At 37.3% G+C, this 27,224-nt stretch overlaps 1 protein-coding gene across 1 annotated transcript in view; it reads left to right on the forward strand.

Moving 5' to 3' along the window:
- OVOL2 (ovo like zinc finger 2) overlaps positions 1-25,314 on the forward strand; it is a 41,707-nt gene extending 16,393 nt beyond the window's left edge. Inside the window, exon 4 of the mRNA XM_074209378.1 lies at positions 24,219-25,314. Within this exon, the coding sequence (XP_074065479.1) occupies positions 24,219-24,529 (311 nt within the window). The 3' untranslated portion in view covers positions 24,530-25,314. The remainder of the gene's footprint in view (positions 1-24,218) is intronic.
- Positions 25,315-27,224: the final 1,910 nt, after the last annotated feature.

Here is a 27,224-nt window from a genome sequence, read left to right on the forward strand (position 1 = left end):
GGGAGTGTATAAAGGGTTGTCATGAGTATCACACTGGATATTATGTAAGGTGCTTGGCAGAACTATGTAAGTGTTAGTTGTGAATAGGATGATGATGAAGGAAAATTTGGGTGTGTGTTTAGGAGATGAGACATGATTTTTTTTTTAAGTTGGAAATTAGGATTTCATTGGCATGGGACTTTTCCAGTGAGAAAACTCCCTCTTTTGGCAAGTCAGCAACTGTCCTAATTTATTGTCTTAGAGAACTGGCCAGGGTTCAGCAAGGTGTAAGTTAGGTGACTAACAAGTGGTCCAGAGCCAATATGTTTTGGGTCTGTACTCTATTATTACACCAGGATCCAGTCTCCCATGCTGTCACCCATGGGACATGCTAATTATATTTTACTTCAATTACAGCTACTCTCTTGGAGCAAAAAGAGGCAGTCTATAGAGTAGTAACTAGAGTCAGCTTCTGATCAATAAAGACTCCACTTTGCTTCAACTAAAATAGATTAAAATCTAATGTGCCTAAATTGAACTCTCAGGACATTGGAAATAGAGTGTCCTCCTTGAAAAGTTTTTCTTCTCATTTCAGAAGTTCAACTCTATTACTGGTATGTAATGACTTGTATAAAGTGTGGATAATCTCTTGTCTGTCCATTTGCTATCCCCCTTCGAGATAATGTGAGACAGCCAGAATTTAGCAATCCCTTCAGGGCAATATTTATTGAGTGTAAATTGTATTTAAAGTTCTTTAGATTAAAAAATGATTTGAGTATCTATGCTAGAATTTTATAGCCCAACAAGAGAAAAGAAAGATAGGACATTAAATATTGACTCTTCTTTGTATATTTGCCCTTTGGCGCCCCCCCCAAGACTGTAAATCCTTGAGGGCAGAGCTTGATTATTTTCATTTAATTTTAAATAATAATTTTTTAAATAAATAATAATGAAATTATTTATATAATAAAATTATAAAAATAAATGATAAAATCACTTTAAAAACAGTGATTTTCACATGTTAGTTTTCTAAGTTGAAATGTAAATTTAATTCAGGTGCCTCAAAATATGTGTATGGGAGAGTCAGTGAAGAGGAATTTTCAATCACAGTACCTTAGTTCACATCTTGGTTTTGCTGCTTATTATTTTTGTCACTTTGGACAAATCACTTTTAATATTTGGTTTTCTCATCTGTAAAATGAGAGGGAGGTTTGGACCAGATGACCTCTAAGGTTCCTTCTAGTTTTAAGTTTGTTAAACTAGGAATTGAAGTTAAATAGAATAAACCAGCTGACATTTTGGAATTCTTTGTCTGTGAGGTTAATTGGGAATTGGTCTTGAGGGAGAAGGACATGGTTGAGTTTTATAGAGGATCAGAGAAGGCATTCCAGATGGGGCAATAGCCTGGAATCAAATTAATTTTATTTTGGTTCAGCCAGTTCAAAAAACATGCATTAAGTGGCTATTTTGCTAGGTTGATACACACTGGATCTGGTCCTTGCCCTCATGGACCTCATACAGTCTAGAACGTATATAATAAAAATCTGTAGGTAGTCATATAACTATTAACTATGATCAATATTGATACTAATAATTATTGGAATCAGTAACCAGCAAATAGTAAGTGCCTACAATATATTAAGCACTGTTTTAGGCTAGTTAAAAATACAAAGAATGAAACAAATAAAATAACTGTATGAGAAGTAGAAAGTAAGTGTATGTTAGAGTTAAGGATGGAATCAGGAAACAAACTGACCTCCTGAGAATGAACTTGAGAAAGATCATTAGATTAGTGAGTAGGAGAGGTTTTTTTTATTTGTTTGTTTGTTTGCTCCTGAAAAAAAAGTCAATTCTGGGAGATAGACAAACTAGAATTTCTAACCTTAGAAGCTCTGTCTAGAATTTCCATTTTGTGTATGCCAGGGGTCTGACTAGTCTTTACTAGTTAGGTGCAGGACTTGAGATTCCCCCGTTTTACTTTTGTGGTTTTAGTTTAAGGTTCAAGGGTTAAAAAAAAAACAACCCAATTTAGCACCTGTTGAACTGACCCCGACAACTCAGAATGCGGTGGAGCAGTAAAGTTTATGCCCCATTTTTGCTCTTTGACCCCGGCTGGTTGGCAGAGAGAAGGGTGTGGTCTGAATACATAGAGACAGACTGGTCCTCTTGAATCCCACTTAGAGCTTAATCAGGATGGGATTTGCTTCATGCTTCATTTGGGGATAATGCTAGTATCTTAAAGAAGACACATTTATATAGTATTAAATAATAATAATAATAATAATAAACTACCTTTATGTAGAGTCCTTTCCTACTTTACTTTTTTCAGAAGGTTTTTATATGTATGATCCTATTGGAAGAGAATATAATTCCCATTTAGCTGATAGAAGTCTAGAATAGTGATGTTCAACTCTTCACTCCAAAGTAAATGAGTTAGAAGTGTTTAAAAATAAATAAATAAAAATTCAGTAAAACATAAGATGATGTTAATATTTGTTTTTTTAAGTCATTATGTTGGCCTACAGGGATCTTTCTATTGGGTTTAGTGACTGGTTTTTATGAGTTAGATACCACTAGGTTAGAAAACTGGCAAAACATGGATAACAGAAATCAAATCAATAATACAATTTAAAATATTTCACTATTAATCAATTGTAACTTTAACAAAGCTTGTAAAAATAGGCAGATTGACTTAAATGAGTGTCCCCTTTTCTTACTGCCTCAATTCATTTTTGGTGGAGGAGTTATTAGATATTGAAATGGTAGGTATTAAAAAAAAAAGCAGAGGATCCAAGTCATCCACAAGTTTCTATTCAGAAACATTAACTGACATGTACCATCTCTTCACTTCTGACATTTTTTCTTAGCCAACCCTCATACCTGGAATAGTTCCTTCCTCATCAACATCTCCTGGATTCCCTGGCTTCCTTCAAGTTCCATTGTTTTCCCAATCCCTCTTATTTCTAGGACCTTCCTCTAATAATTATTTCTTATTTCTCCTGTCTAATAGCTTATTTGTACATAGTTCTCATGTTCCCCAAAGTAGACCATGCATTCTTCTAGGGTAAGAATTAATTTTTTTGTCTTTCTTTGTATCCCCCTGGTGTTTTCTTTGCTTGGCACATGAGGCACTTGGTCAATTTTGTTGTCGTTTTGGATAAATTTGCACAGGAACAACTAAAACTTGTTTCAAGTATAAAAATATTCACTTAGGCTTCCTTCCTAGCATCAGGAGAAGCCTCTTTTTGGGATTCTCCACTACTTATCCTCTTCTGTTGATGTTGAGTCATTTCATGATCCCATTTGGGATTTTTTTAAAAATCAAATTCCTTTGCCATTTTCTTCTCTAGCTCATTTTACAGTTGAGGAGACTGAGGCATATAGGATAAAGTGACTTGTCCAGAATCACACAGCTTACTAAGTGTCTGAAGTCAATTGGAATGCAAGTCTTTTGACTCCAGATCTGGGGCTCTATCCACACTGCCACGTAGCTGTCCTATACTTCCTCTAAGGAACCCATTCAATTCTACTCTTGTATAAAATAGCACCAGTAGTTGGAGGGCAAAAGTTTGAAGTTGTGGCTGTTTTCTGGTCAGTCTCTCTATGCCCTGTTTTCTCATCAATAAAATGAAAGGGCTGAACTAGGAAGGCCTCAAAAAGTACCATTATCCTGGGATCCATAAGTTGTACCTCCAGCCCAAAGAATCATAACATAATTGCTGGAAAACTAATACTGGGGTCAGGTGAGACATCAATTTGTTCTTTATTATTAAATATTTTCTTTTGCATCGTGATTTGCCATTCTTTCACTGTAATTGTGATATGTTGATTAACAAAACAAATTGATTTGGGTGAACCAATGTAGACTTCAAGTTTTTCTTTTAACAAGAGAGGTTTGTTTTCCTTGCCTCAATGAAAAAATAGGTAATTTCATTAAAACTCTGGTTGTTAATATCAGCTGAAGTATAAATAATAAGGAAATTTTTAGGGCCATCAAAAGCATTTTGCCAGTGTAATGGGTGACTGTGTTGTCCAGGAGTGTCTCACTTTCCCTCAAGTAGATGTAGTTCTAACTTAGCTTGGTTAATCCCCTCATGCTGGTTATTTTAAGTTCACAGAAAAGTCCTACCATTACACAGTTAACATTCCTATTTTCTCAGAGTATTAGAGAATAATTTGGTTGTGGAAGGAATTATAATTTCTCTATTTACCATTTTAGCCCCTGTCAGTGTGTTTTCACTTACAAAAAAGCAGACATTCATAATCATGATATTTTAGATCTGAAACCTAGCAATTTACCTAGGAAAATAGAAAAGAAAAAAATAACATCACAGGTAGTTATATTCAAACAAATGTAGGAATAATCCTGGGTTGCACTTTTCCATCATTGCAGCCAGTAGCTGTTGAGGAGAGTGGCACAGAAATGAAGAAAACTTGTATGCTTGGAGGAATTCTGCAACTCTGGAATTGTAAACCTCAGTCAGTGTCTTTTTTCCTGTCTCTAGAAGGATTTAAAAAAAGTTTCTTTTTTTTTTTTTAAATATTTCTTGGTGAACATACTGTCTATGTTGAACCAACACTTATCCTACTAAGCTGAGTTGGTCCATGCTAGTCCTTACTTATATCTCACTCCACTTTAGCCAAACGAAGTTGATCTACCCAGTGATTTGGTTCTCTGCTTTCAAACTATTTTTCTGCTCAGATGAACTTAACTCCTAAATAGCAATTATAGTATCCATTACTTTTTCTTTTTTTAAAAATTTTTAACTTTTATTTATTTTTCTAGCTACATGCAAAGATAGCTTTGAATTTCACATTTCCTTCCCTCCCCCACCCCCAACAGAAAGCAATCTAAGTATGCATTACTTCTGGCTTCAAATTCAGCCAATGAAGTTCTAATAACACCTCCTTTCATCTTCTCTGTCATCTTATCTTGTTGGGTCAGACTGTGAACAACCCCATCTTAGCTTATGATTAGTAACCATATTCTTATCTTCTGTCTTTTTTAATCAGATAAAATTGTCCCATAATGATAGAAAGTTCTTGTGGCCATATCTTGTAAAATTCAAAATGATCAACTGCTTATTTTAGAAGACTTTTAGGGCATCTAGGTGGGGCAGTGGATAAACCACTGGCCCTGGAGTCAGGAGTACCTGGGTTCAAATCCGGTCTCAGACACTTAAATAATTACCTAGCTGTGTGGCCTTGGGCAAGCCACTTAATCCAATTTGCCTTGCAAAAAAAAACAAAAAAAAAAAGACTTTTAGAAGAAGTTTAATTGATCTCTCTCCTTTTCTTTTTAGTTTTTCAAGGCAGTGGGGTTAAGCGACTTGCTGAAGGTCACACAGCTGGATTTGAACTCAGGTCCATCTGACTCTAGGGCCAATGCTCTATCCACTGTGCCACCTAGCAACCCCAGAGGTTAATTGATTTGACCAGTTTGTGATAGACTAGACAGCTAGTTCTTGTGTAGGTAGAATTTGAACTCGGATCTTCTTGAGTCTGAGCCCAGTGCTCTATCCACTTTGCTGCCTCTTAGAGGTGTAGCAAAGGTAAAGAGTAAAGATGGTCAACTTGAGTGTAACAACTTACATTTAGAAAATGTTAAATGACCTAGAGTAGAGGGCAGCTAATTCTAAACTTGTTCTGGAAAATACATCCACTACGGAGAAAGCACTCCGAAGTATACTATTTTCACTTTTTTAAACTTGTTTTATGTTTTTTTCTTCTCATGTTTTTTTCCCCTTTAGTTCTGTTTCTTCTTTCACAATACGACTAATGGAAATGTGGTCATGGAAACATGACTATACACGTATAACCTGTATCAGAGGGAGAAAATTGTGAAACTCAAAAATCTTACAAAAATGAATGTTGAAAACTATCCTTATATGTAATTGAAAAAAATGAAAAATAAGTAAAAAAAAGACAGCATAGCTTGGTAGAAGTAGAAAGAGGGTGTTAGCTATGTGGTCCTATTCATTTTCCTTATCTTAAGTAGCGATAATAATATTTGCTCTACCCATCCCATTGTGTTGCTGTGAGGAAAGAGTTTTATAAACCTTAGTCTTCTGTAAATATAAACTATTATTAGTTAGCCTAGGTGTTTTTTGTTTTGTTACAGTTTTTTAGTAATTTTTTAAAAATTGTCCTTTTTTCTATAGAAGCAGGCTTTTTTGGGTAAACTATGCTTCTATATTCAACTCCACCCTTCTCTTTCTTATCCTGTCCTTTGGCCTGGCTGTCCTCACTGTCCCCCATGATCCACTTACTTTTCTTCAGTTTGGAATTCACTTCACAATCCTGTACTTATGCACAATTTCTATCCATTCTTTAACATCTCAAAACACGGTATCTGACTTACCCCATGTGGGGGATCAGGTGTCCAAAAATCCAGAGGCCTGGTCAGATGGTAACTAGGCAGTTCACTTTGTGGTCTCTGCCTCTCTTTTAAAGGGCTGCGTTTCTGTTTTCTGCATCCTCCCAGCCATCCAGGTTTGCATCCCTAGCGCTATTCTCCCCAGGCCCACATATCCAGTGAATTGCCAGTTCTTGTCATCCCTACTTTCATATTGCCTCCCATACCCACCCCTTCTCTCCTCTCATATACACCAGATACCCCTGCTCTATTGCCCTATTCCCCCATTTGCTCTGTCCCCAGTTCAGTCCATCCTCTTCTCAGCTCTCAGAATGGTTTTCCTAAAAGATGGATCTGATTAGGTCACTTTCCTCCTCAGTAAACTCCTTGTTACCTTTATGATCAAATATAATAAATTTCTCTATTTGGAATAGAATCTTGGCTATATTTCATGGTCCATCTCAAGTACCACCTTCTACATAAGACTTTTCCTCTCTTCTATCTACTGCTCCCCCCCCCCCAAATTATCCTATATGCTTATACCTCTGTATGTTATTTTCCATTTTTTGTCTTTGTATTACTGGAGCCTTCCATACATCTTGGCACGTGATAGTTTACTTTTAATAAACGCTTGTTGATTTTTTTTTAAATAAAGTCTTATATTTTGTTTTTACATTGTTTCTGAGTTTCCCTTTCTCCGAGAGCCATCCTCTATGGCAAATGATATTTTTAAAAGAGTAAGAAGAGAAAAATCAAAAAAATCAATCAACGAAACCGATACATTGAAAAAATCTGAAAATATATTCAGTATGTCACACATGTCCCACTCCCACCTATTCCTCTGCTGAGAATTGAGGGAGAGGAAGATGGTTGGGCTAGGAAGTCTACTTTTACTTGTTTTTTTGTACTTGTATATAGCATTCACTTTTCACTGCTTCATTCTTACACAGGGAGATATGGGGTGTTAGTAGCAGTCAAAAAAATCTTGTTAACCAAGGTTAACAAGTTAGTTGCTTTTACCTTGATTGGTTTTACATATTATCCAATGTTATACCTAACATAAAACTACCAGAAACATTCAGACACAGCCTGTGAGACCTAATGGAACCTTGGATAGAATGTTAGAAGACTTCTCAGTAAATCCTTCCTGTGGTATATTGGGAACAGGGTATTTGGGACTACTCCTCACTTTTGGTGTGAAGGTCTTCTTGGCTCAGAGCCTGGCCATTGAGGCAATTAGCTGAATCATCTCTTTAGGAGATAGTTGGTGTCTCAACAGATCCAAGATCTGGATTCCGGAAGACCTGAGTTCAAATCCAACCTCAGACACTTGCTGTCTCTGTGACCCTGGGCAAGTCACTTAACTCGATTTGCCTTAATCCACTGGAGAAGGAAATGGCTGACCACTCCAGTATCTGCCAAGAAAACTTCATGGACAGTAGAGTATAAAATTCTCAAGGGCAGATACTTTTTTGGGGGCTTTGTATTATTCTCAGTGTCTGGCAGATAACTGGGTGCTTTATAAATGTTGATTGATTTCTTTGTTGTCTGAAAAAAAGTGAAGAAGCTAAATAATGCCTATCCTGATCTGTTTGCTCATTGAAGTGGTTGGACAGTCTGAAAGTGTTCCAGGTTGTATGATAGATCCATAAGATGATACGTTTGCATGGGCTTTGAAGTTTCATTTCCTCTTCTAAAATGTAGTTTAGCGGCAACATGGGAGTGATGATCAATCTTATTGAACTTGCTCATTCCATCAATGCAATAATCAAATAATCAGGGACAATTTTAGAGCACCTACGTTGAAGAATACCATCTGTACCCAGAGAAAGAAATGTGGAGTTCAAACAAAGACCAAAGTCGATTTACCTTCATTTTTTTTTAATAAAACAGTGTCTTATGTACTACATAATATTACTATCTCTAGTATTTTGTCTTCTCCCAAAGGATATGATTTCTCTCCCAACACATTCAATTTTGATCAGTGTATAGCATGAAAACAATATAAAGATTATCAGACTGCCTTCTGTGGGAGGATGGGGGGAGGTAAGGGAGGGTGGAGGAAAGATTGTAAAATTCAAAACCTTACAGAAAATGATGGGTAGAAACTACTATTGTATATAATTGGAAAACAAATAGAATATTAATTTTTAAAAATGTAGTTTTGACCTTAAAGTTCTTTCTCCCTTTTCTGCTCTCTCTTTCCCTCCCCTCCCCCCTTCCCCATCCCATAAGATAGACTATTTCTGGGTGGCTAGGTGGCACAGTGGAGCACTGGCCCTGGAGTCAGGAGTACCTGAGTTCAAATCGGGCCTCAGACACTTAATAATTACCTAGCTGTGTGGCCTTGGGCAAGCCACTTAACCCCATTGCCTTGCAAAAAAAAAAATAGAATATTTCTTTTAAGTGGTTAAACTGTTAGAAAAAAATAGATAAAGGATCATAGAGATCCATGGACACAATTAACCAGCCTGAGGTTGGCCACAACCTTGTAGGGGTCATTCTGTATCATGATGTCTGTGTGTGTGTGTGTGATAGGGAAGAGCCAGGAACTATATTAAAGTTCAAAAAAGTGGTCTTAGCCCATGAAAATCTTTTGATTCTTTAGTAGGTTCAGTGAGGGTTTTATTGAGAAAATTTATGAATGTAGCAGTAATTCATAAACCCAGAGGTCATTTAGGTGGACAATGTTGAACACAGGCAGGAATGGGCAATATGCAAAGTCCATAATATTTTCCCATTCCATCCCCCCAGAGGGCTACTGGGTCTCATGGTGCTACCATAGCTTCGTGCATTTGGAAATGTTGCCTTTTTATTCACAAACTCAAGACACTGTCTCTCAGTTCTGGCATTTTCTCTGGTTGTCCCCCATTCTTAGAATTCTCTCCCACCTCTACGCCTACTACTGTAGCTTCTAGTCCTATTCTCAGGTCCAACATTCTCTCAGGTCCAAATGATAATTGTTCAGATATTTGAAGATAACTAATCATGGCCTCACCGGAATCTTCTTTCCATATCCACAAATATGCTGAATTCCTTTAACTGATCTTTGCATGTCTTGAATCAAAACCCTTCGCTTTCCTTGGTCCTTGGGGACACTCCTCTTTATCTGTAGAGATGCAGACAAGGACTAAGTTTTGTTGTGTTATTCTGTTAGTATAGAGAGGAGCAGAAAATTCTGCCAATGAGATGAGGCTGGTACCTTTTCTGTAACTTAGAGTGCTGAAGGTTAAGTGAGTACAGAACCCAATTTGCTTTGAAAAGACTTGAACCCCGGTTTTCCTGACTTAGAGGTCAGTTTTTTATTTATTGTACTACAAATTTCTCCATTCTGTTGCTGTTCCATCTTTTTTTTATTATTATTATTTGTGTCTGGCTCTGTTTTGATCCATTTGTAGTTTGCTATTTTCTTCTCCACCTCATTTTACAGAGATGGAAACTGAGGCTCACAGAGGTAAAGTGATTGGACCAGGGTCACAGAACTAGTAAGTCTGGGGCCATATTTGAACTCAGCAAACTGAGTCTTCCTGACCCTGGGCCCAGCATGTTACCTGTTACCCGCTTCACCACTCAGCTGCCCATTCTCATATTCTTGAGTTGCAGTTCCCAGATCTAACACTGCCCAATGTATTAGCTATTGCCACCCACCGACAAACACAGTTATATTGGCAGTTCTCTACAAAGGGGGCAACCAGACATCAGAAGAAACTTCTCTGTTGTGGAGGAACTGTTATCAAGCAGGTTAGAAGATTCAGGGTCCAGTGTTTTGGCCGGTGGGCTAGGGCCAGAAATACTAGAGGTTTCTCATGGGTCTTCCAGGAATTAAAAGATCTCAGATTGTTTTATTTTGTTTTTCCATGGCAGATTCCTTGACTGACTCCTAAAGTATTGGTGAAGTTAGTGATTGACTGATCTCTTCAGTCTTTGGTTACCTTGCATTTCCCTTCCTCTTTAGAATATATTCTCCTTGGAGGTAGACTTCCCTTACCCCCTTGCCTTTTTTTTTTGTCTCCCCAGTGATTACCACAGTGCCCAGTAATTAATATTAAGATAAATTGTTGTTGATTGATTGCAAGAGGTCATCAAAAGTCCGGACCTTTTTAGATGAAATCCTTTAACCAGCTCAAAGGGGCACTGTTCTCAGATAGGGTTTGGGCCAGTGAGCAGCCTTGTCCAGTTGGAGTGGAATTCCTTGCATTGGGTCATGACAGGCACACATGAGACATTTTGTTAGGGCCAGAAAATCTGGGAACCTAGATTGGCTGAAGAATTTACCCAGAAACTCATTGAACTAAGGAGAGTTGAATTGGTATTAACCATTTGTTACCATTCTTCTCCCCCAGGGTGAAAGCCTCCTCTGAAATATGATATTTTGGTCATGTAAAGATTGTTATTGTGGCTGCCTGAACCTACCACTACTGCTTTGGCATGACTCTAAACAGCTGAATAAAGGCAGCAGGTCAAAAATCATGGGACCTTGAGGCATGTTGGTACCATCTTTTTTGGTAGGCATGATCCAGAGATAGAGCATTGGAGTAAAAGGATAAACCAGGAACTGATAACCAAGATAGTTGGGGAACTTTCCTACAATTTAGGGTGGGGGTGGCAATCAGACTGGCAGGTGTGGTAACCTGGGAGCAGCAAAGATGCTCATGGTAAGAGGCCTGGCTTGTTCTAGCGCAAGGGTTCCAAACCATTTTTTTGGTGTTATGGACCCTTTTGGCAATCTGGTGACATTTTATGTACCCCTTCTCAAAATGTTTGTAAATGCATAAAATATAATATCTAATGTCACAAAGAAAGCCAATTATATTGGGATACAGTTGTCAAAAAAATAAAAAAACCCAAACAACAAATACAGACTCCAGGTTAAAAACCACCCAATTCTAGAGGGCTAGAACTGACCCAAAACCAGAGCCAAGATGCAAAAATCCTAGGTAATTTCTTTCACTAGTGACCCCTCCTCTCTTCCGGTGTGTAGAGGATGTCCTACTTGACCTTTAGCCGGTGGGAGTGTTTTTCCCCCCAGAAGCTTGGATCTAGAGCCAGCCACCTTCTTTTCCTTCTCATTAGCATGTAGCTACTTACCTGTTTTCACCGAGAACTCCTTCACCCACAGGATGGAACAAACATTCCATGAGGGGTTGGAGCTGTTTTTTGTTGTTGTTTGGGTCATTTGATAGAAAAGCCTGCTTGGCTCACCCAGTTCCCTGTTTGCTCCAGGTCATTCATTTGTGAGAGGTTGAGAAAGTATAAGGGCTGTTCTCCAGTCTAAAAAAAGCCAAGGCTCCCTCGTGACATTTAATTAGCCTGGAGGTCAGGAAGATGTAACCTTCCAACCCTAGCCTAGATAATTTAGCTCTCTTCAGAGTTTCTGAGATGGGGCAATCTCTGGGAGCTGGGAGAGGCTGTGTCTGGGAACACTCAGGGGCTGCTCGCTCCAGAAATGTGGACTCTTCTGCTTTGACTGGTGCTCCCAACTAACTAACCTTCTTATCTGGCTGGCGTTTGGGGTCAGGAAACAATGGGATTGCTAAGAAGGTAAATAAATAGTCATAGAAAAGCTGATGACTGTAAACTATGTTTACCCAGAGACTACTTCCCTGGAGCCTTAGGGTTAAGATGATAGGTACTGAGCCTGTGTAGAAAAGCTGCAAAAAAGGAAAGGTTCAGGTGAACAAGCTACCAATGGAGAAAAATGCAATTTTAATCTTAATGGTCTTCCTCCCACTTTATAGCTTATAGTGACGATTCTTCTTTTTTAATTGTATTCCCATTCTGTTTCTTCTAAAAATTCTTTAAAATCTTGTTTTAATGAAACATTTTATTTTTAATCATTTTCATTAATGAATATATCTTTTCCTTGTAATAAAGATTTTAAAAAGGTAAGAGAGGGAAAAAAGCAGATGAGCATAGAATGACAAAACGATTCATCAGAAAGTTTATTAAGCAACAGATAATTCTCCCTTCATTTTGAGTAACTGATGTGTAACTCAGAAAACATCTAGACTTGGTACCAGTTGGAACAAAAAGAATTAAGAAAGACTTCCCTTTTGTAACTCATTTCTAAAATAGCTTTAAGGACTTTTTTTGGGGGGGAGGTGAGGGGAAGTGTACTGTGATACAATCAAAAGAATGGAGGTCTGGAATTAAAAGACTTACTTTCCTACCTATTTGACCTTGGGCTAATCATCTAACCTCTCTTTTGATCTTTGGTAAAATGAGAGGGTTGGATTAGGCAACTACTGAGTTTTCTTCTTGCTCTTAACCTGAACTGTAGTCATATCACTGATACTGCTTCTGACATATAATTGAGACCTTTGAGTGCTTTTTTTCCAATGTATTATTCATTTAACCCTCACAGTAACCTTGAGCTAGGTGAGTATACTTTTTAGTCTCCATTTTGCAGACAAAGAAACTGAGTCTGCCAGGTAAAATGAAGTCCTCTGCCTCCCAGATCATTGTTACAATACATCCTCCTTCACTTGTGATTTTATTATCAAAACTTACATTTTTATAGTACTCCTTAAGTTTTGCTCCCAACAACTTTCTCTAACTAAATCTGTTGATGCTGACATGTTTTCGATTTCATTTTCACCCTTCAGCACCTAGCCTCAAGTGATATTTATTCAGTAACACTGAACTGTGTCACATATAAAAGGGAGGAAGAATGACTATTATGTGTAATAGATTTATGCAGAAGATTCTCTGGGTAGCTAGGGAGGACAGAAAATAAAGAGTGCTGGGCCTGGATTTAGTAGATTGAGCACTGACCCTCCGAGAGTCAGGAGGATCTGGGTTCAAATTGGGCCTCAGACATTTAATAATTACTTAGCTGTGTGACCTTGGTTAAGTCACTTAACCCTATTGCCTTGAAAACAAACAAAAAAAGCAACAAGAAAGAAAGGGAGGCACAGTCATCTTTCTGGATAAACCTTTGTTTCTGATTCATGGAGGAGATGGGATTTGACCTGGGTTTCTGAAGGATAAGTGCGATTGACTGCTAAGGGGAAAGGGGGGAGTGTGGTGGATATTGGGGAATCCATAGTGGCTGAGGAAAGAGTGAGAATTTCATCAACAAAGAGAAGACTAAGGAAGCCTTCCTCATTTCCAGGATTTCCTGAGCTTCTGGTGGCTCTACTATTCTTGTCGACAAGACAGAGAACTAGTCATTTTTCTCAGATTCTTATGATCTTCATTCTTCCCCAAAATAAGAATTATGTCCAAGAGATAAAGCAATTTTAGCTTTCTCAATGGTCTAGGAACAGTGATGTCAAACACAAACAGTTACAGATTATCATTATCTTTATATTTTTTTAATCATTTCCCAATTAAATTGTAATCTGATTTGGACTATACTGCGAAGTTTTGTAGGCCACAAATTTGACATCTCTGGTCCGTGTCACCAAGAACTGTAATGAGGTAATGGTCTTCACTAGTCATACCAGAAAACACTGATTCCTAAAATAATTGTTAGTTATCCTCTCTTGTGGGGCTGCCCACATGACTGTGTGATTCAGCCCTAAGGGCAATCACGATTAAAGGATAGGGAGTCAGAGAGTGAGCAATAGGGTAATATAGGGAAAAAAAATCTGAAAAGATCTCAGGAGGAATAAAACTCAGAAAATCTGAGCAAAATCAGGATTATCAGTAGTAGATGGGAAAACACAGATAGTGAAAAGATTTTTTAAGGAATCCAAAAATATTGCAAGTCAAAGAAAAAAGGACCAACAACTAATGAGGCAGAGGAGCAGGTGGAAGGGTAGAATCTCAAGAGCGTGAAACCATAGCAGGATAGTCCTAAATAGTTTAAAAAGTGATTAAACATTTTACTCTAATTTCAATCCCTTTTGAGTTTTCATTCATATTTTCCTTTTTATACTTTTCTTGAGTTTTTTAATTTGAAAGTAAAATTTTCCTTTTAGCTCTGATCTTTTCATCAGGAATGTTTGAAAGTTTTGTATTTCATTAAATATCCATTTCTTCCCTTGAAGGATTATACTCATTCGTGCTGGATAGGTTATTCTTGGTTCCAATCCTAGCTCTTTTGGCTTCTGGAATATCATATTCCAAGGCTTTTGCTCATTTAACATGAAAACTCCTAAATCTTGTGACATTGACTGTTATTTCACAATATTTGAATGGTTTGTTTGTGTTTTCTTGCAATATTTTGATCTGGGAGATCTGGAATTTGATTATAATATTATTCCTGAGAGTTTTCATTTTGAGATCTCTTAGGTAGTGATGAGTAGTTTCAGTTTTCATTCCTAAACTATTGGGCATTTTTCCTTAATAATCCCTTGAAATAGGATTTCTAGACTCTTTCTTTGGTATTCAGGTAGTCTAATTATTCTTAAATTATCTTTTTCTTGATCTCTTTTCTTGGTGAATTGTTTTACCAAAGAGATATTTCACATTTTCTTCTTTTCCATTTTTTTTACTTTGTTTTATTGTTTCTTGGTATCTTGTGATAATCATTAATTTCTACCTGTTCATTTTGATTTTTTTTTTTTTGCAAGGCAATGGGGTTAAGTGGCTTGCCCAAAGCCACACAGCTAGGTAATTATTAAGTGTCTGAGGCTAGATTTGAACTCTGGTCCTCCTGACTCCAGGGCCAGTACTCTATCTACTGCACCAACTTTCTGCCCCTTATTTTGATGTTTAAGGAATTTTTTTTTAATTGTGAGCTTTTTCTTTTTCCATTTGACTAATTCTCACACTTTAAGGAATTATTTCCATTGGTGAGGTTTTGTACCTCCTTTAACTTGGCCAATTCTGGGTTTTTTTTTAAGAATTGGCAGCTAGATACTGAGGATGGGGCACTGGGCTTGGAGTAAGGAAAGACCAGAGTGAAAATGTGAACTCATGGCATGGCTAGGTGGCGCAGTGGATAAAGCACTGGCCCTGGAGTCAGGAGGACCTGAGTTCAAATTCGGCCTCAGACACTTAATAATTAATTAGCTATGTGACCTTGGGCAAGCCACTTAACTCCATTGCCTTGCAAAAACCTAAAAAATAAAAATGTAACTCAGACTTAGTAGCTGTATAATCTTGGGGAAGTCCCTTAGCCCTGCCTGCCTCAGGTTTCTCACCTATAAAAAGAGCCAGAGAAGTAAATGGCAAACCATTCCATTGTCTTTATCATTTTTCCTCCCAACACTCATTTGATCTTATTTACAATTTTTTTTTCTTTCTTTAAGACTTTGCATGTAGCTGTTTTGATTTATTGTCTTTTTCTGAATTTGTATCTTGATCTTTCTTGTCACCATAGTGCTTTTAATGGGTAGGTTCTTTTTAAATTGTTGTAGCCTATTTCTTGGCTTTGGATTTATATTAAAATTGGGCCCTGTTTCCAGCAAGGGGAGGTGGGAGAGGCAGTGCCCCCCCCCCGAACTTTTTCATGCTGCTATTTTCAAAGCCAGTATATAAAATAATAATAATAATTATAATAATAGCAGGTATTTATAAAGTATTTTAAGGTTTATAAAACTCTTGACAAATATTTCATTTTAACCTCACAATAATCCTGGAAGCTAGGTGCTGTTATTATCTTCATTTTACATATGAGGAAACTGAGGCAGACAGGTTAAGTGACTTGCCCAGGGTCATACAACTGTTAAGTAGAGAGATTTGGAATCTAAGGGTCTTAGTTCAAATCCTGGCTCTGCTAACTGAATACTTTTGTGACTTTAGGCAAGTAACTTAAACTTTCTGTCCTCAGATTCCTTATCTATAAATTGACAAGAATGAATGATAATCTAATCCAGTCTAAACTCTGGACACTAGATCTCTTCTAAGAGTATTTTCTGTTCTAAGTCTGTCATCATGAGCTTCAAAAAAATAGTTACTAAGTGCATGATTGTCTTAAATCCTCTGCAAGTCTCTGCTTTCTAATCTAGTTTTAAGACAAATCCAATGTGACTATTAGACATTCAAGAAATAAAATAGTTGGTTGAATCTAGGTAAAACTTTTTCCATGACAATAATTTTTTTTTGGTTAGTCAATAGAGTTAAATGACTTGCCCAAAGTCACACAGCTACGTAATTAATTAAGTGTCTGAGGCCAGATTTAAACTCAGGTCCTCCTCCTGACTCCAGGACTGGTACTCTACCCACTAAGCCACCTAGCTGTCCCTAGGTAAAACTTTTATGTCATATAAAGATCAAGCATATTTTTGGATATCATAGAAAATGTATAGAGTAATAATGAGAGTGTCCCCATCTATAAAATGAGAAAATGTGGTCCCATTTTGGAATTTTCTTGGCAAAAGTATTGAAATAGTTTGTCAATCCTTCTCCAGGCCATTTTACAGTTTGGGAAACTGAGGCAAAAAGGATTCAGTGATTTGTCCAAGATCATACAACTAGTGTCTGAGGACAGATATGAACTCAGGAAGATTGAGTCTTCCTGATTCTAGGGCTGACTGGTGCCACTTATGCCACCTACTCCCTTTGAGAGGTAGAAGGAAATAATCAACACATCTCCTATTTGGCCACATAGTAAGGGTTCAATAAATGTTTATTTATGGTCCTTTCAAGGGATAATGGTAATAAAAAGAAATAAAGGGAATAGAAGGAGGGAACTCCTTAGGAATAATCTCTTATGTAGTAAAATTTCAAGGCAATATAGTCAGGTGAGAGAAGTTAGTGCCTAGCTCTCCCAGCTCCCTTCCAGTCTTAGCCTCCTTTTTAAAACTTCAGTGATTTCCTTCTGATACTACTCTCAACTAATCAAATGCATTTCATTTTTACCTAGCATGTTTTTCCATCCTTTATTAAACTGTTTTTAACCTATCTCTGTTTCTTCAGTGCGTGCAGTAGGTACTCTATAAATGCTTATTGACTAATCAATGCTAGGTAACCTTTCTGAGCTTGAAATTCAAATGGAAATTGAGAAAGAGAATGTGTTGTTGTGAAACTCCTGTAAAGCAATTTACAAACCTTAAAGTATTGTATAAAATCAGCCTTTTTCTTTTAAGGAGAAAAAGTGATAGAAAGTTTTTTAAAGTATTGATAACATATCTTTTTTTCCCCCTTTGAATGCCTTATAAGCCTTGGATGTAAAGAATTTCTGGCCAGAATTTCTATTATATACACCAATCAAATTAAAAGTCTGGTGTGTGAATTTGCCATATCATAATCTGAAAGGCCAAATGAACAAATAACTTCTTATTTTTAGTATTCTTTTCTTTTTAAATTCTGGTTCCCAAATTTTCTTCCTTCCCTCAAGCTGTTTATAAATTCTTCGTGTAAAATAATGTAGAGCATTTCTATATTAGCCATATTTCCAAAAAAAGCAAAGTGTGAAAATTATACTTCAATTTATAGTCAGTTCATCATCACTTCTGTCTCTGGAGGTGGATAACAGCTTTCACCATTTTAAAGTTGAGGAAACTGAGGCAAACAAGTTGTGTCTTGCCATGGGTCATCTAGTTAGTAAATATCTGCAATCAAATTTGAACTCGGGTCTTCCTGACTCCAGATGGAGAGTTCTATTCATGCCATTAGCTCCAGCTTGCATTTATTATAAGAATCGAAAATAGCTAATCTATAAACATGTTTAACACAAATATATATATAAACAATATTCACCTGATTGTTTACTGGGAAGGGGTAGAAAGGGAGGATGAAAGGAAATTATATAACTTAAAAGTATGCATATGCATGTGAATGAATGTTGAAAAAACTTTCATAATATGTATCTCGAAAAATAAAATTATCAGTTTAAAAAAGGCCTTTATTGGGACAGCTAGGTGGCTCAGTGGATAGAGCACCAGCCCTGGAGTCAGGAGGACCTGAGTTCAAATGTGACCTCAGACACTTAATTGCCTAGCCCTGTGACCTTGGGCAAGTCACTTGACCCCATTGCCTTGCAAAAACTAAAATAAAAGGCACTTATTATGTGCCTGAGAATACAAAGAAAAAGACAAAAACTGACCTCTAGAATCTTATATTCTAATATGCCAAAAGAGTGTGTATGTGTGTGTGTACATACAAAGTAAATGAAAAACAATTAACTTTAGAGGGAATGGTAGTAACAGCTGGAGGAGGACCAGATAAAGTCTCCAAAGGACCTTAAAAAGCTAGTTTTGCTAGGTTGTGAAATTCAACTTTTTTGTTAACATCTTCACTCAGTTAATTAGGATTGTGATACTTTCTCACATCTCTGAGTTGTCTTAACTCTAGTTTTCATCCTTTACTAGGCAGGAAAAACAAAAGGAGTGTCGGAAGTATGAAGAGGATTGAATTATTCAACAGGGGAAGATGTTCTAAGATTTGTAATAATGAATGAAATATATTAATCACTTCTTATGTGGAAGTTTTTAGAGACACAAATTTTAAAAAAAGTGTTCACCTGCTCTCAAGTTTAGATAATAAAGGGAGAGAGACCCCTCAACTAGAGGAGTGATGGGGAGACCAAGGGAGCAGATTAGCACCACTGTATCTAGAAACCGCTAGGTGGTGCAGGAAAAGGTCTTCTCTCTGTAATTATCTTTTAATTTATCAGAGAGAGAGAGAGTCTATATGATAAAGTGTGTGTGTGAGTGAAAACAATTGTTTTCATGTATCTCCATTGGAATGTGAGTTCCTTGAGAGCAAGGCACTGATAGGGAGTTTTTGTTTAGTTTTTTGCCTTTCTTGTATTGCTAACACTTAGCGCATGGACTAGCGTGAAGGAGCTAGTTGGTTAATGCTTGTTGACTTCCTGCCTCTGGCTCCAGAGAGCTCGGATGAAGGATGTTCAGGATTTTGGCTTCATATTATATTATAGCAGTTTAAGCTGTCTAGAGGTCTGTGTTCTGGTCTGATTCCTTAACTGTTGACCTGGCTTATCTGGTAGTTACTTAGTATATGAGCAAGATACTATTCTCCAGGGGCAGCTAGGTGGCTCAGTGGACAGAGCACCGGCCCTGGAGTCAGGAGGACCTGGGTTCAAATGTGGCCTCAGACACTTAATAATGACCTAGCTGTGTGGCCTTGGGCAAGCCACTTAACCCCATTTGCCTTGCAAAATCCTAAAAAAAAAATACTATTCTCCAAAACTGTTTTCCATCAGAATCAGTATTTGACACTTGATTACCTAATTTTTCCATTTGATATTTCATCTTTTAGTGAAAAGAGGGTATTTCTATCTAGTCTCCAACCTGCTCTGGCTCCTCTCATAGACCAGAAGGGGACAGAAGGTTTCGGGGACCATCTAGACCCTTGGGGAGCTACATGTTGCCCCCCTCAAACCCATGCTAGTGTTGGGGTGACAGCCACAAGCTGGGGACTCCATTCGGTGTCACTGCTCTTTTTTTTTTTTTTTTTTTTTGGTTTTTTGGTTTTTGCAAGGCAGTGGGGTTAAGTGGCTTACCCACGGTCACACAGCTAGGTCATTAGTAAGTGTCTGAGGCAGGATTTGAAATTAAATACTCCTGACTCCAAGGCCAGCACTCTATCCACTGTGCCAACTGGCTGCCCTTACTATTTTTTTAAAGCACAATAATATTCTATCACAATCAAATACAACAAATATTCAGTCTTTCCTCAATTGAGGGATAATCCTCAATTCTTTGCCACCCCTAAGAGAGCTCCTATAAAATATTTTTGAACACATAGGTCCTTTTCCTTTTTGTTTTTTCTCTCTTTGGAATATAGACTGAGTGAGTATTGATATTGCTTGGTCAAAGGTTTTACATGGTTCTGGAGCCCTTTGGTCATAGCTTTCCAGAATGGTTGAATCAATATATAGCTTTACCAATAGTACATTAGTCTTTTAATTTTGCCACATCCCCTCTAACATTTGTCCTTTTCCTTTCCTGTATAATTAAACCAAACTTTTACAGGTATGAGGTAATAGCCCGTAGTTACTTTAATTTGCATTTTTCTCATCAGTAGTGATTTAGAGTATTTTTTTAATCTGTCTATAGAAACTTTGTTTACTTTGAAAGCTATCTATTCATGTCTTTTAAGCAGTTATTACTTGAGAAATGGTTCTTATTTCTACAAATTTGACTCCATTTTCTATATGTTCAACTTTAGTATCAGTAACACCATTTTTTTTTTCTTTAGCCTTAGGGTCATTTCTAGAGGCATCAGAGGAGGAACTCGCTGTAAAAAATTTATTTCAGGGGTGGCTAGGTGGCGCAGTGGATAGAGCACCGGCCATGGAGTCAGGAGTACCTGAGTTCAAATCCGGCCTCAGACACTTAATAATGACCTAGCTGTGTGTCCTTGGGCAAGCCACTTAACCCCATTGCCTTGCAAAAAAGAACTAAAAAATAAAGATTATTTCATAGTATCGATCACCAATTATGTAGTTTCCTCAATCCTATTTTCCCCATTTTTTCCTGTTCCCTCTCCTTTGATGTTGTCCATTCTCAAAAGTGTTTTGCTTCTGACTTTTGCCCCTCCCAAACTTCCCTCCTTTCTAGCAGCTCCCCCTACCTACTTCTTATCCCCTTCCCTTCCTACTTTCCTGTAAGGTAAAATAGATTTCTACACCCAACAATAATGTGTACATTATTCCCTCTTTGAACCAATTCCAATGAGAGTAAGGTTCATGTACTTCCTGCTTCATCATTTTCCCCTCCCCTGTAAAATCTCTTTCAATCTTTTTGTATGTGAAATAATTCTTTTTTATATACATTATTTATTTATTTTTGAATTTTACAATTTATCCCCAAATCTCACTCTTCCCCCCACCCCTCAGAAGACAGTCTGTTAGTCTTTACATTATTTCCATGGTATACATTGATCTAAATTGAATGTGTTGTGAGAGAAATCATATCCTTAAGAAAAAAAAATATGAGATAGCAAGATTATATAATAAGATAATAGTTCAGATTGCAGATACCCCAAAATTGACCCTGATTATTGCACTGATGGAATGAGTGAATCTTTCATTAAAGTTGATCATCAACCCCGTGTTGCTATTAGGGTGTACAATGTTTTTCTTGTTCTGCTCATCTCACTCAGCATCAGTTCATGCAGATCCTTCCTGGCTTCTCTGAATTCCCATAGAACAGTAGTGTTCCATAACATACATATACCATAATTTTTTCAGCCATTCCCAATTGATGGACATTGTATGTGAAATAATTTATGCTATTCTCTTTCCCTGTCTCCCAGTGCATTCTTCTTTCTCAAATCTTATTTTTGTTTCTCAAATCTTATTTTTTTTTTTAAAGATAATCATGGTATCATATCCAACTCACACTTCTTTTTGTGTATGTATATACTCCTTCTAACTGCTCTTATAAAGAGAAAGATTTTTGGAGTCATAAATATCATTTTCCCTTTTAACCCTATCAAATCCTTTATGATTTCTCTTTCCTGTTTACCTTTTTGTTTTTCTTTTATATAATTTTTGAACAAATTCTTCATTCAGCTCTGATCTTTTCCTCAAAAATGCTTGAAAGTTCTCTTTTTCATTGAATGACCATTTTCCCATCCCTGGTGGATTTTATTCAGTTTTTCTGAACAGGTGATTCTTGGTTGTAATTTCTAACACTTTGCCCTCCAATTTATCATATTTCAAACTTTTCATTTTCTTTAACATTAGTTCTTAATGAAGAAGCTGTTAAATCTTGTGTTATCCTGACTGTGGCTCCACAATATATAAATAGTTTCTTTTTGACTGCTTGCAGTATTTTCTTCTTCATCTGGAAGGCCTGAAATTTGCTATAATATTCCTGGAAGATTTCTGTTGGTGATCGATGGATTCTTTCCATTTCTTTTTTTCCCCTTGACTCTAGAATATCAGGACAGCTTTCCTTGATAAATACATTTCTTGAAAGATAATGTCTAACTCAGGGTAAGGAAATCTATCTTACCCTAGAGGAAAAATGAGAAGAAAGGGATGGGAGAAGGGGACAGGGGAAGGGAAGCAGGGATGTAGATGCTAGAAGAGAGGGAAGATCATAGGAGAGGGTGGTCAGATACTTGGCAAAAGGAGAGAGAGAGAATACAATAAATGGGAATGAGAACGAATTGAATGGAGGATGATAATACTGTTAACAATAGCAACTTTGGGAAAAATATTAAAGCAACTTCTCTGGTGGACCTATGATAAAGAATGCAACCCATTCCGGAGACAGAGCTGATGGTATCTGAACAGAGTCTTGCTTTATTTCTTTTGAGGTTTCTCTATCTTTTTGGGGAGGGGGGACTTACATTTACTTTCACTAAGATTATTATAATAATGTGAAAATAAATAAATAAATAATGTCTGGGCTTATTTTTTTGCTCATGATTTTCAAGTAGTCCAATATTCAGATATATGTTAGATTAGATGGAGGTTCTACTCTCTGGGATTTTTGGTTACTGATTATTCCTTAAAACCCTTGAAATTGAGCCCCATGTTGTCATTCAGTTCAGTTCAGTAAACATCAGTTAGGGTATTTGTCCCATGAAGACACAGTCTTGGAAACCTAAACTGAAATTAAAAATATATGAGTAAGACAAAACTAATGCAACTAAAATCAGAAGAAATCAAGAAACTGGAGAAAATTTTATAGCAAGTTTCTCAAATATATGTAGGGAACTAAGCCAACTTTATAAAAATCAAAGGATATGAAGAAGTAATTTCAGAAGAAGAAATCAGTTCTTAATAGTCACATGAAAAACCACTCTAAGTCACTAGTGATTTGAGAATTGAAAATTAAATCCATTCCAAGATACCATCTCATACCTATCAGATTGACTAATATGATAGTAATAGGAAAATGACAAATTGGAAAAATAGGTATGCTAATGATTTGTTAGTGTGAATCAATCCAAACATTATGGAGAACAGCTTGGAATTATGCCACAGTGCTATAAAATTGTATATTCCCTTTAAACACTACTAGATCTAGATTCCAAAGAGATCAAAGAAAAGGGAAAAATATTTATAGCAGCTTTTTTTTAGGTTTTTTTTTTTTGCAAGGCAAATTGGGTTAAGTGGCTTGCCCAAGGTCACACAACTAGGTAATTATTAAGTGTCTGAGTCCAGATTTGAACTCAGGTACTCCAGACTCCAGGGCGAGTGCTTTACCCACTACGCCACCTAGCTGCCCCTGTAGCAGCTCTTTTTGTCATAACAAGGAAATGGAAATTTTGAATAGCTTAAAAAATTGTGGTATATGATTGTAGTGGAATGCTATTGAACTGTATTTTAAATAAATTTTTAAATTTTTATTTATTTAAGGTAATGGGGATAAATGACTTCCCCAAGGTCACACAGCCAGGCATTTATTAAGGTCTGAGATAGGATTTGAACTCAGATCTTCCTGACTCCAGGGCTGGTACTTCATCATGTTAAAAAAAAGTTTCAATCTGTACTCAAAGTTCATCAGTTTCCTTCTCTCATTGGAGGTAGAATTTTTCATTATGGGTCCTTTGGAAGTATCTTTGTTATTAACTTTATCAAAGTAGCTAAGTCACTCACTTTTAATCACTTTACAATATTTTGCTATTCTGCTCACTAGACTATGCATCAGTTTATATAAGTCTTCCCAGGATTTTTCTGAAACCATCCTACTCATCATTTTTTGGGGGGGGTTTTTTTGGTTTTTTCCATTTAACTCCCATGTGTGAGTGTGTATGTATGTGTTTTCTTTTGCAACATAATGAAATGTGTTCTGCATGATTTCACATGTATCATTACAATCATGATTTCCTTCTCAAGATGGGAGGGAAGAGAATTTGGAACTCAAAATTTTAAAAAATGAGTGCTGAGAATTTTTTAAATTTAATTAGAAATAAATATTGCATCTAGGATGAAAATTGTAACACATACACACACACACACACACACACACACACACACACACGGGAGCAGCTGGGCAACTGGCTCCCTTTCTTGATCAGTGACTGATGGATGGGTTTTACACCCTCTTTCTGATTTGTTTTCTTCCAGGTATCCGCCCCTACAAATGTGAGATCTGCAACAAGGCTTTCACCCAACGCTGCTCTTTGGAGTCTCATCTTAAGAAGATCCATGGGGTACAGCAGCAGTACGCCTACAAGCAGCGTCGGGACAAGCTGTACGTCTGTGAGGACTGCGGCTACACGGGCCCTACCCAAGAGGACTTGTACCTGCACGTGAACAATGCCCACCCCGGGAGCGCTTTCCTCAAAAAGACATCGAAAAAACTGGCTGCCATTTTACAGACGAAGCTGACATCTGTTCTCCAGAGGAGTGCGAAACTGAGTGAGGAGGACAAATGAGAGGAAAGAAAGAGAGAGAGAGAGAGAGAGAAGAGAGAGAGAGAGACTAATGTTATAAAGTTTACATGTTTGATAAGTTTATATGCTGGTTTTGTCACACTCTCTTTTTAGATTTTTTTTTTTTAATTAAGAAAAGTTCAGAGCTCTATGTGTCACTTCTGGTTCCCTCAGGATAGTGGCCTCATTCACCTTTGGTCCTTTTTGATATTGCTGGTGTCTAGTCTTGAAACTGAGAAATTGAAGCAACACTTGCAAAAAAAGGTAGTTTTTTGACTTTTTTTTTTAAACAGGAGCCATTGTTGTGTTTTGTACAATCATTGTTAGGATTGTAAAAGCGGGTAAAGGTCTTCTTGAAGACACTACCGTTTTGATTCTACAAGACCTTGGGGTTGTTGGTACCTTGAAGAAAAGTCTCCTCACTCAAATCTTAAGATGAGAAGGGGATTATTTCCTCTTTAACCAAGTTTACAGAAATTATTTTAATAAATGGCCCTTTTTTTCTAAGAAGAGACCAACTATATTTTCATGTCAGACTTTATGGTGTGAACTAGGACTTCAGATTGCATTTTTGATTATTTTTGTGATTGGTTGGGAAAGGAATTTTAAAAAATTTGAGGCAGTTGAGAGCTGGGGCAAAAAAAATGGAGTTAAAAGCTGTGCCTCATCCAAAATAAAGATCTTTGGGATCCCCCACCTTCTCTTGGCATTCTTAGTTGGTACACTGGCAAAGTGCTGCAACTGTAAAAATAAAATAAAATAAAATAAAGGAAGGTTAAATTCATAAACCCTTCATTTTGCTTTCTTGTCATGGTGGCAGCTCCACAATGTACATTGTTGAGATTTACTATCTTACTCTATATCTCAGGCAGGATAAGTCCCAACACTGTACCAGGATGTTTCAGAGTCGGCATGGACCTTAGAGACTATCCAGTTCTCTCACTTTACATATGAGAAAACTCAGGCCGAGAAGCAGATGCCCAAAGGATTTGGGCTCCCCAGCAGATTATAGTTTCAAATCTAGAGCTCTTTTCATTGCGCTTCCTAATTGGAATTCCAACATGGAATTCCATGTTGGAGCTTCCTAATTCCTGATCCCTAATGACTAAAGTCTAATATGGAACATATATGTCTTGGATAGCAGACTTATTCTTCCCAAGCCCCAATTGGTTCATCTGGAGAGGGAAGAATGAATGAAAAATCTTTCATGTGTTAACTTGGATGAAGATCCAAGGATAGAAAAAAAAAGAAAATTGAGACTCTCCTAGAGTTCATATTCTGATTGGAGGGAGAGTCTTTGGGGTCTGGTGGCTACAATGACAAGACAGATCATTACACTAGTGGCCCTCTGTGTTGCCTGAAGGATGGTAGAGAGGAGCTTCTTATTTATACCACAGATAGGAATGACCTCTGGCCAGGAAGGTGGGAGACATGGAGGGGCCAGCCCACTACTGGGAGGGAAGGAGAGCACCAGAACTGAAAATGGGAAAGGAGAAACTGGCTTCCCCACCATGGGAAAAGAAAGAGAGCATTGGAAAGAAGGTTGGGTGAAAGGGCTGCAGTTGGGGTCCTCGGGTACCCTGGTGGGATCTGGGAAGATAGGGACCTGGTTCCCTCCTGCTCAAAAGCCAGTGGTCTTCTAAGAAAGTTCCATTTAAAACCCATCTCTACAAATAAACAGATGAGTGGAGAGTCTGCCCTTTAAGAAGAATCTTAGCACCAACTCGTTAATTGGTATCTTTTTCCACATCTTTTTCTGTACCTGGAATGAGACCAACTGACCCATTTGGTGAGGAGAAACAAAAGATGAATTTCTTAAACCAAGACAAAGGGAGAAGGTACTGATGACCCTAGGCTGGGTGGTCTCTATCTCCATCAATATTTGATGGACCACATGGGGATGCAAGTCTTTGGAAGTTTCTGAAATTCATCCTTTTCTTGGGAAAAACTTAAGAAAGGGACTGGTAGAAGGATTTAGAGCTAAAATGAGCCTTGGCATCATAAAGTCCAACCCCTTCATTTTATAGAGAAAGAAGTAAGGTGACTTGCCCAAGTTTACACAGGCAGAAAAATAGCAGAATAATAATAATACCAATCAATTAGTATTTATAAAATGCTGTAAAGTTTACAAAATTCTTTACAACTCTTCACTAATTTTATAGAAGGAAGAAAAAAAGCATTTATTAATCATCTGATGTATTGTCAGTCACTGTTAAGTTCTTACAAATATCTTTGATGCTCACAGCATTCCTGCTACTATGATTCCTGTTTTACAATTGAGGAAACTGAGGCAAGAAGGTTATAGGACTTGCCTAGGGCAACTCAGTCTTTTACCTTCCTCCCTGTCTGAAGACACTCCCTCTCAGCTCTGGGTCTTTTCTCTGGGGTGGTCCTCCCCCATTCTCCCTTCTCTCTGTATACTGCCTTCTCTGGCTTCCTTAAAGACCCTACTAAAAAACCCCATCTTCTCTAGGAAGCCCTTCCACTCTGTCTCTTTCTTATTTCTTATTTTTCCTTTATATTTCTTATTTGTAATATATTGCTTGAAAATCTAAATCCATCTAGACTGCCAGCCCCTGTTGTTCACCTTTTTTTTCTAACCTCAGTGCTGGCTCATCATAAGTACTTACTTACTAAGGTGATTCCTGACTCCAAACTCAACACTGAACCACCAGCTGCTTCAGACTCTAAAACCCCT

The sequence above is a fragment of the Macrotis lagotis genome, chromosome 1 (assembly GCF_037893015.1).
Source record: "Macrotis lagotis isolate mMagLag1 chromosome 1, bilby.v1.9.chrom.fasta, whole genome shotgun sequence".
Taxonomy (NCBI): domain Eukaryota; kingdom Metazoa; phylum Chordata; class Mammalia; order Peramelemorphia; family Peramelidae; genus Macrotis; species Macrotis lagotis.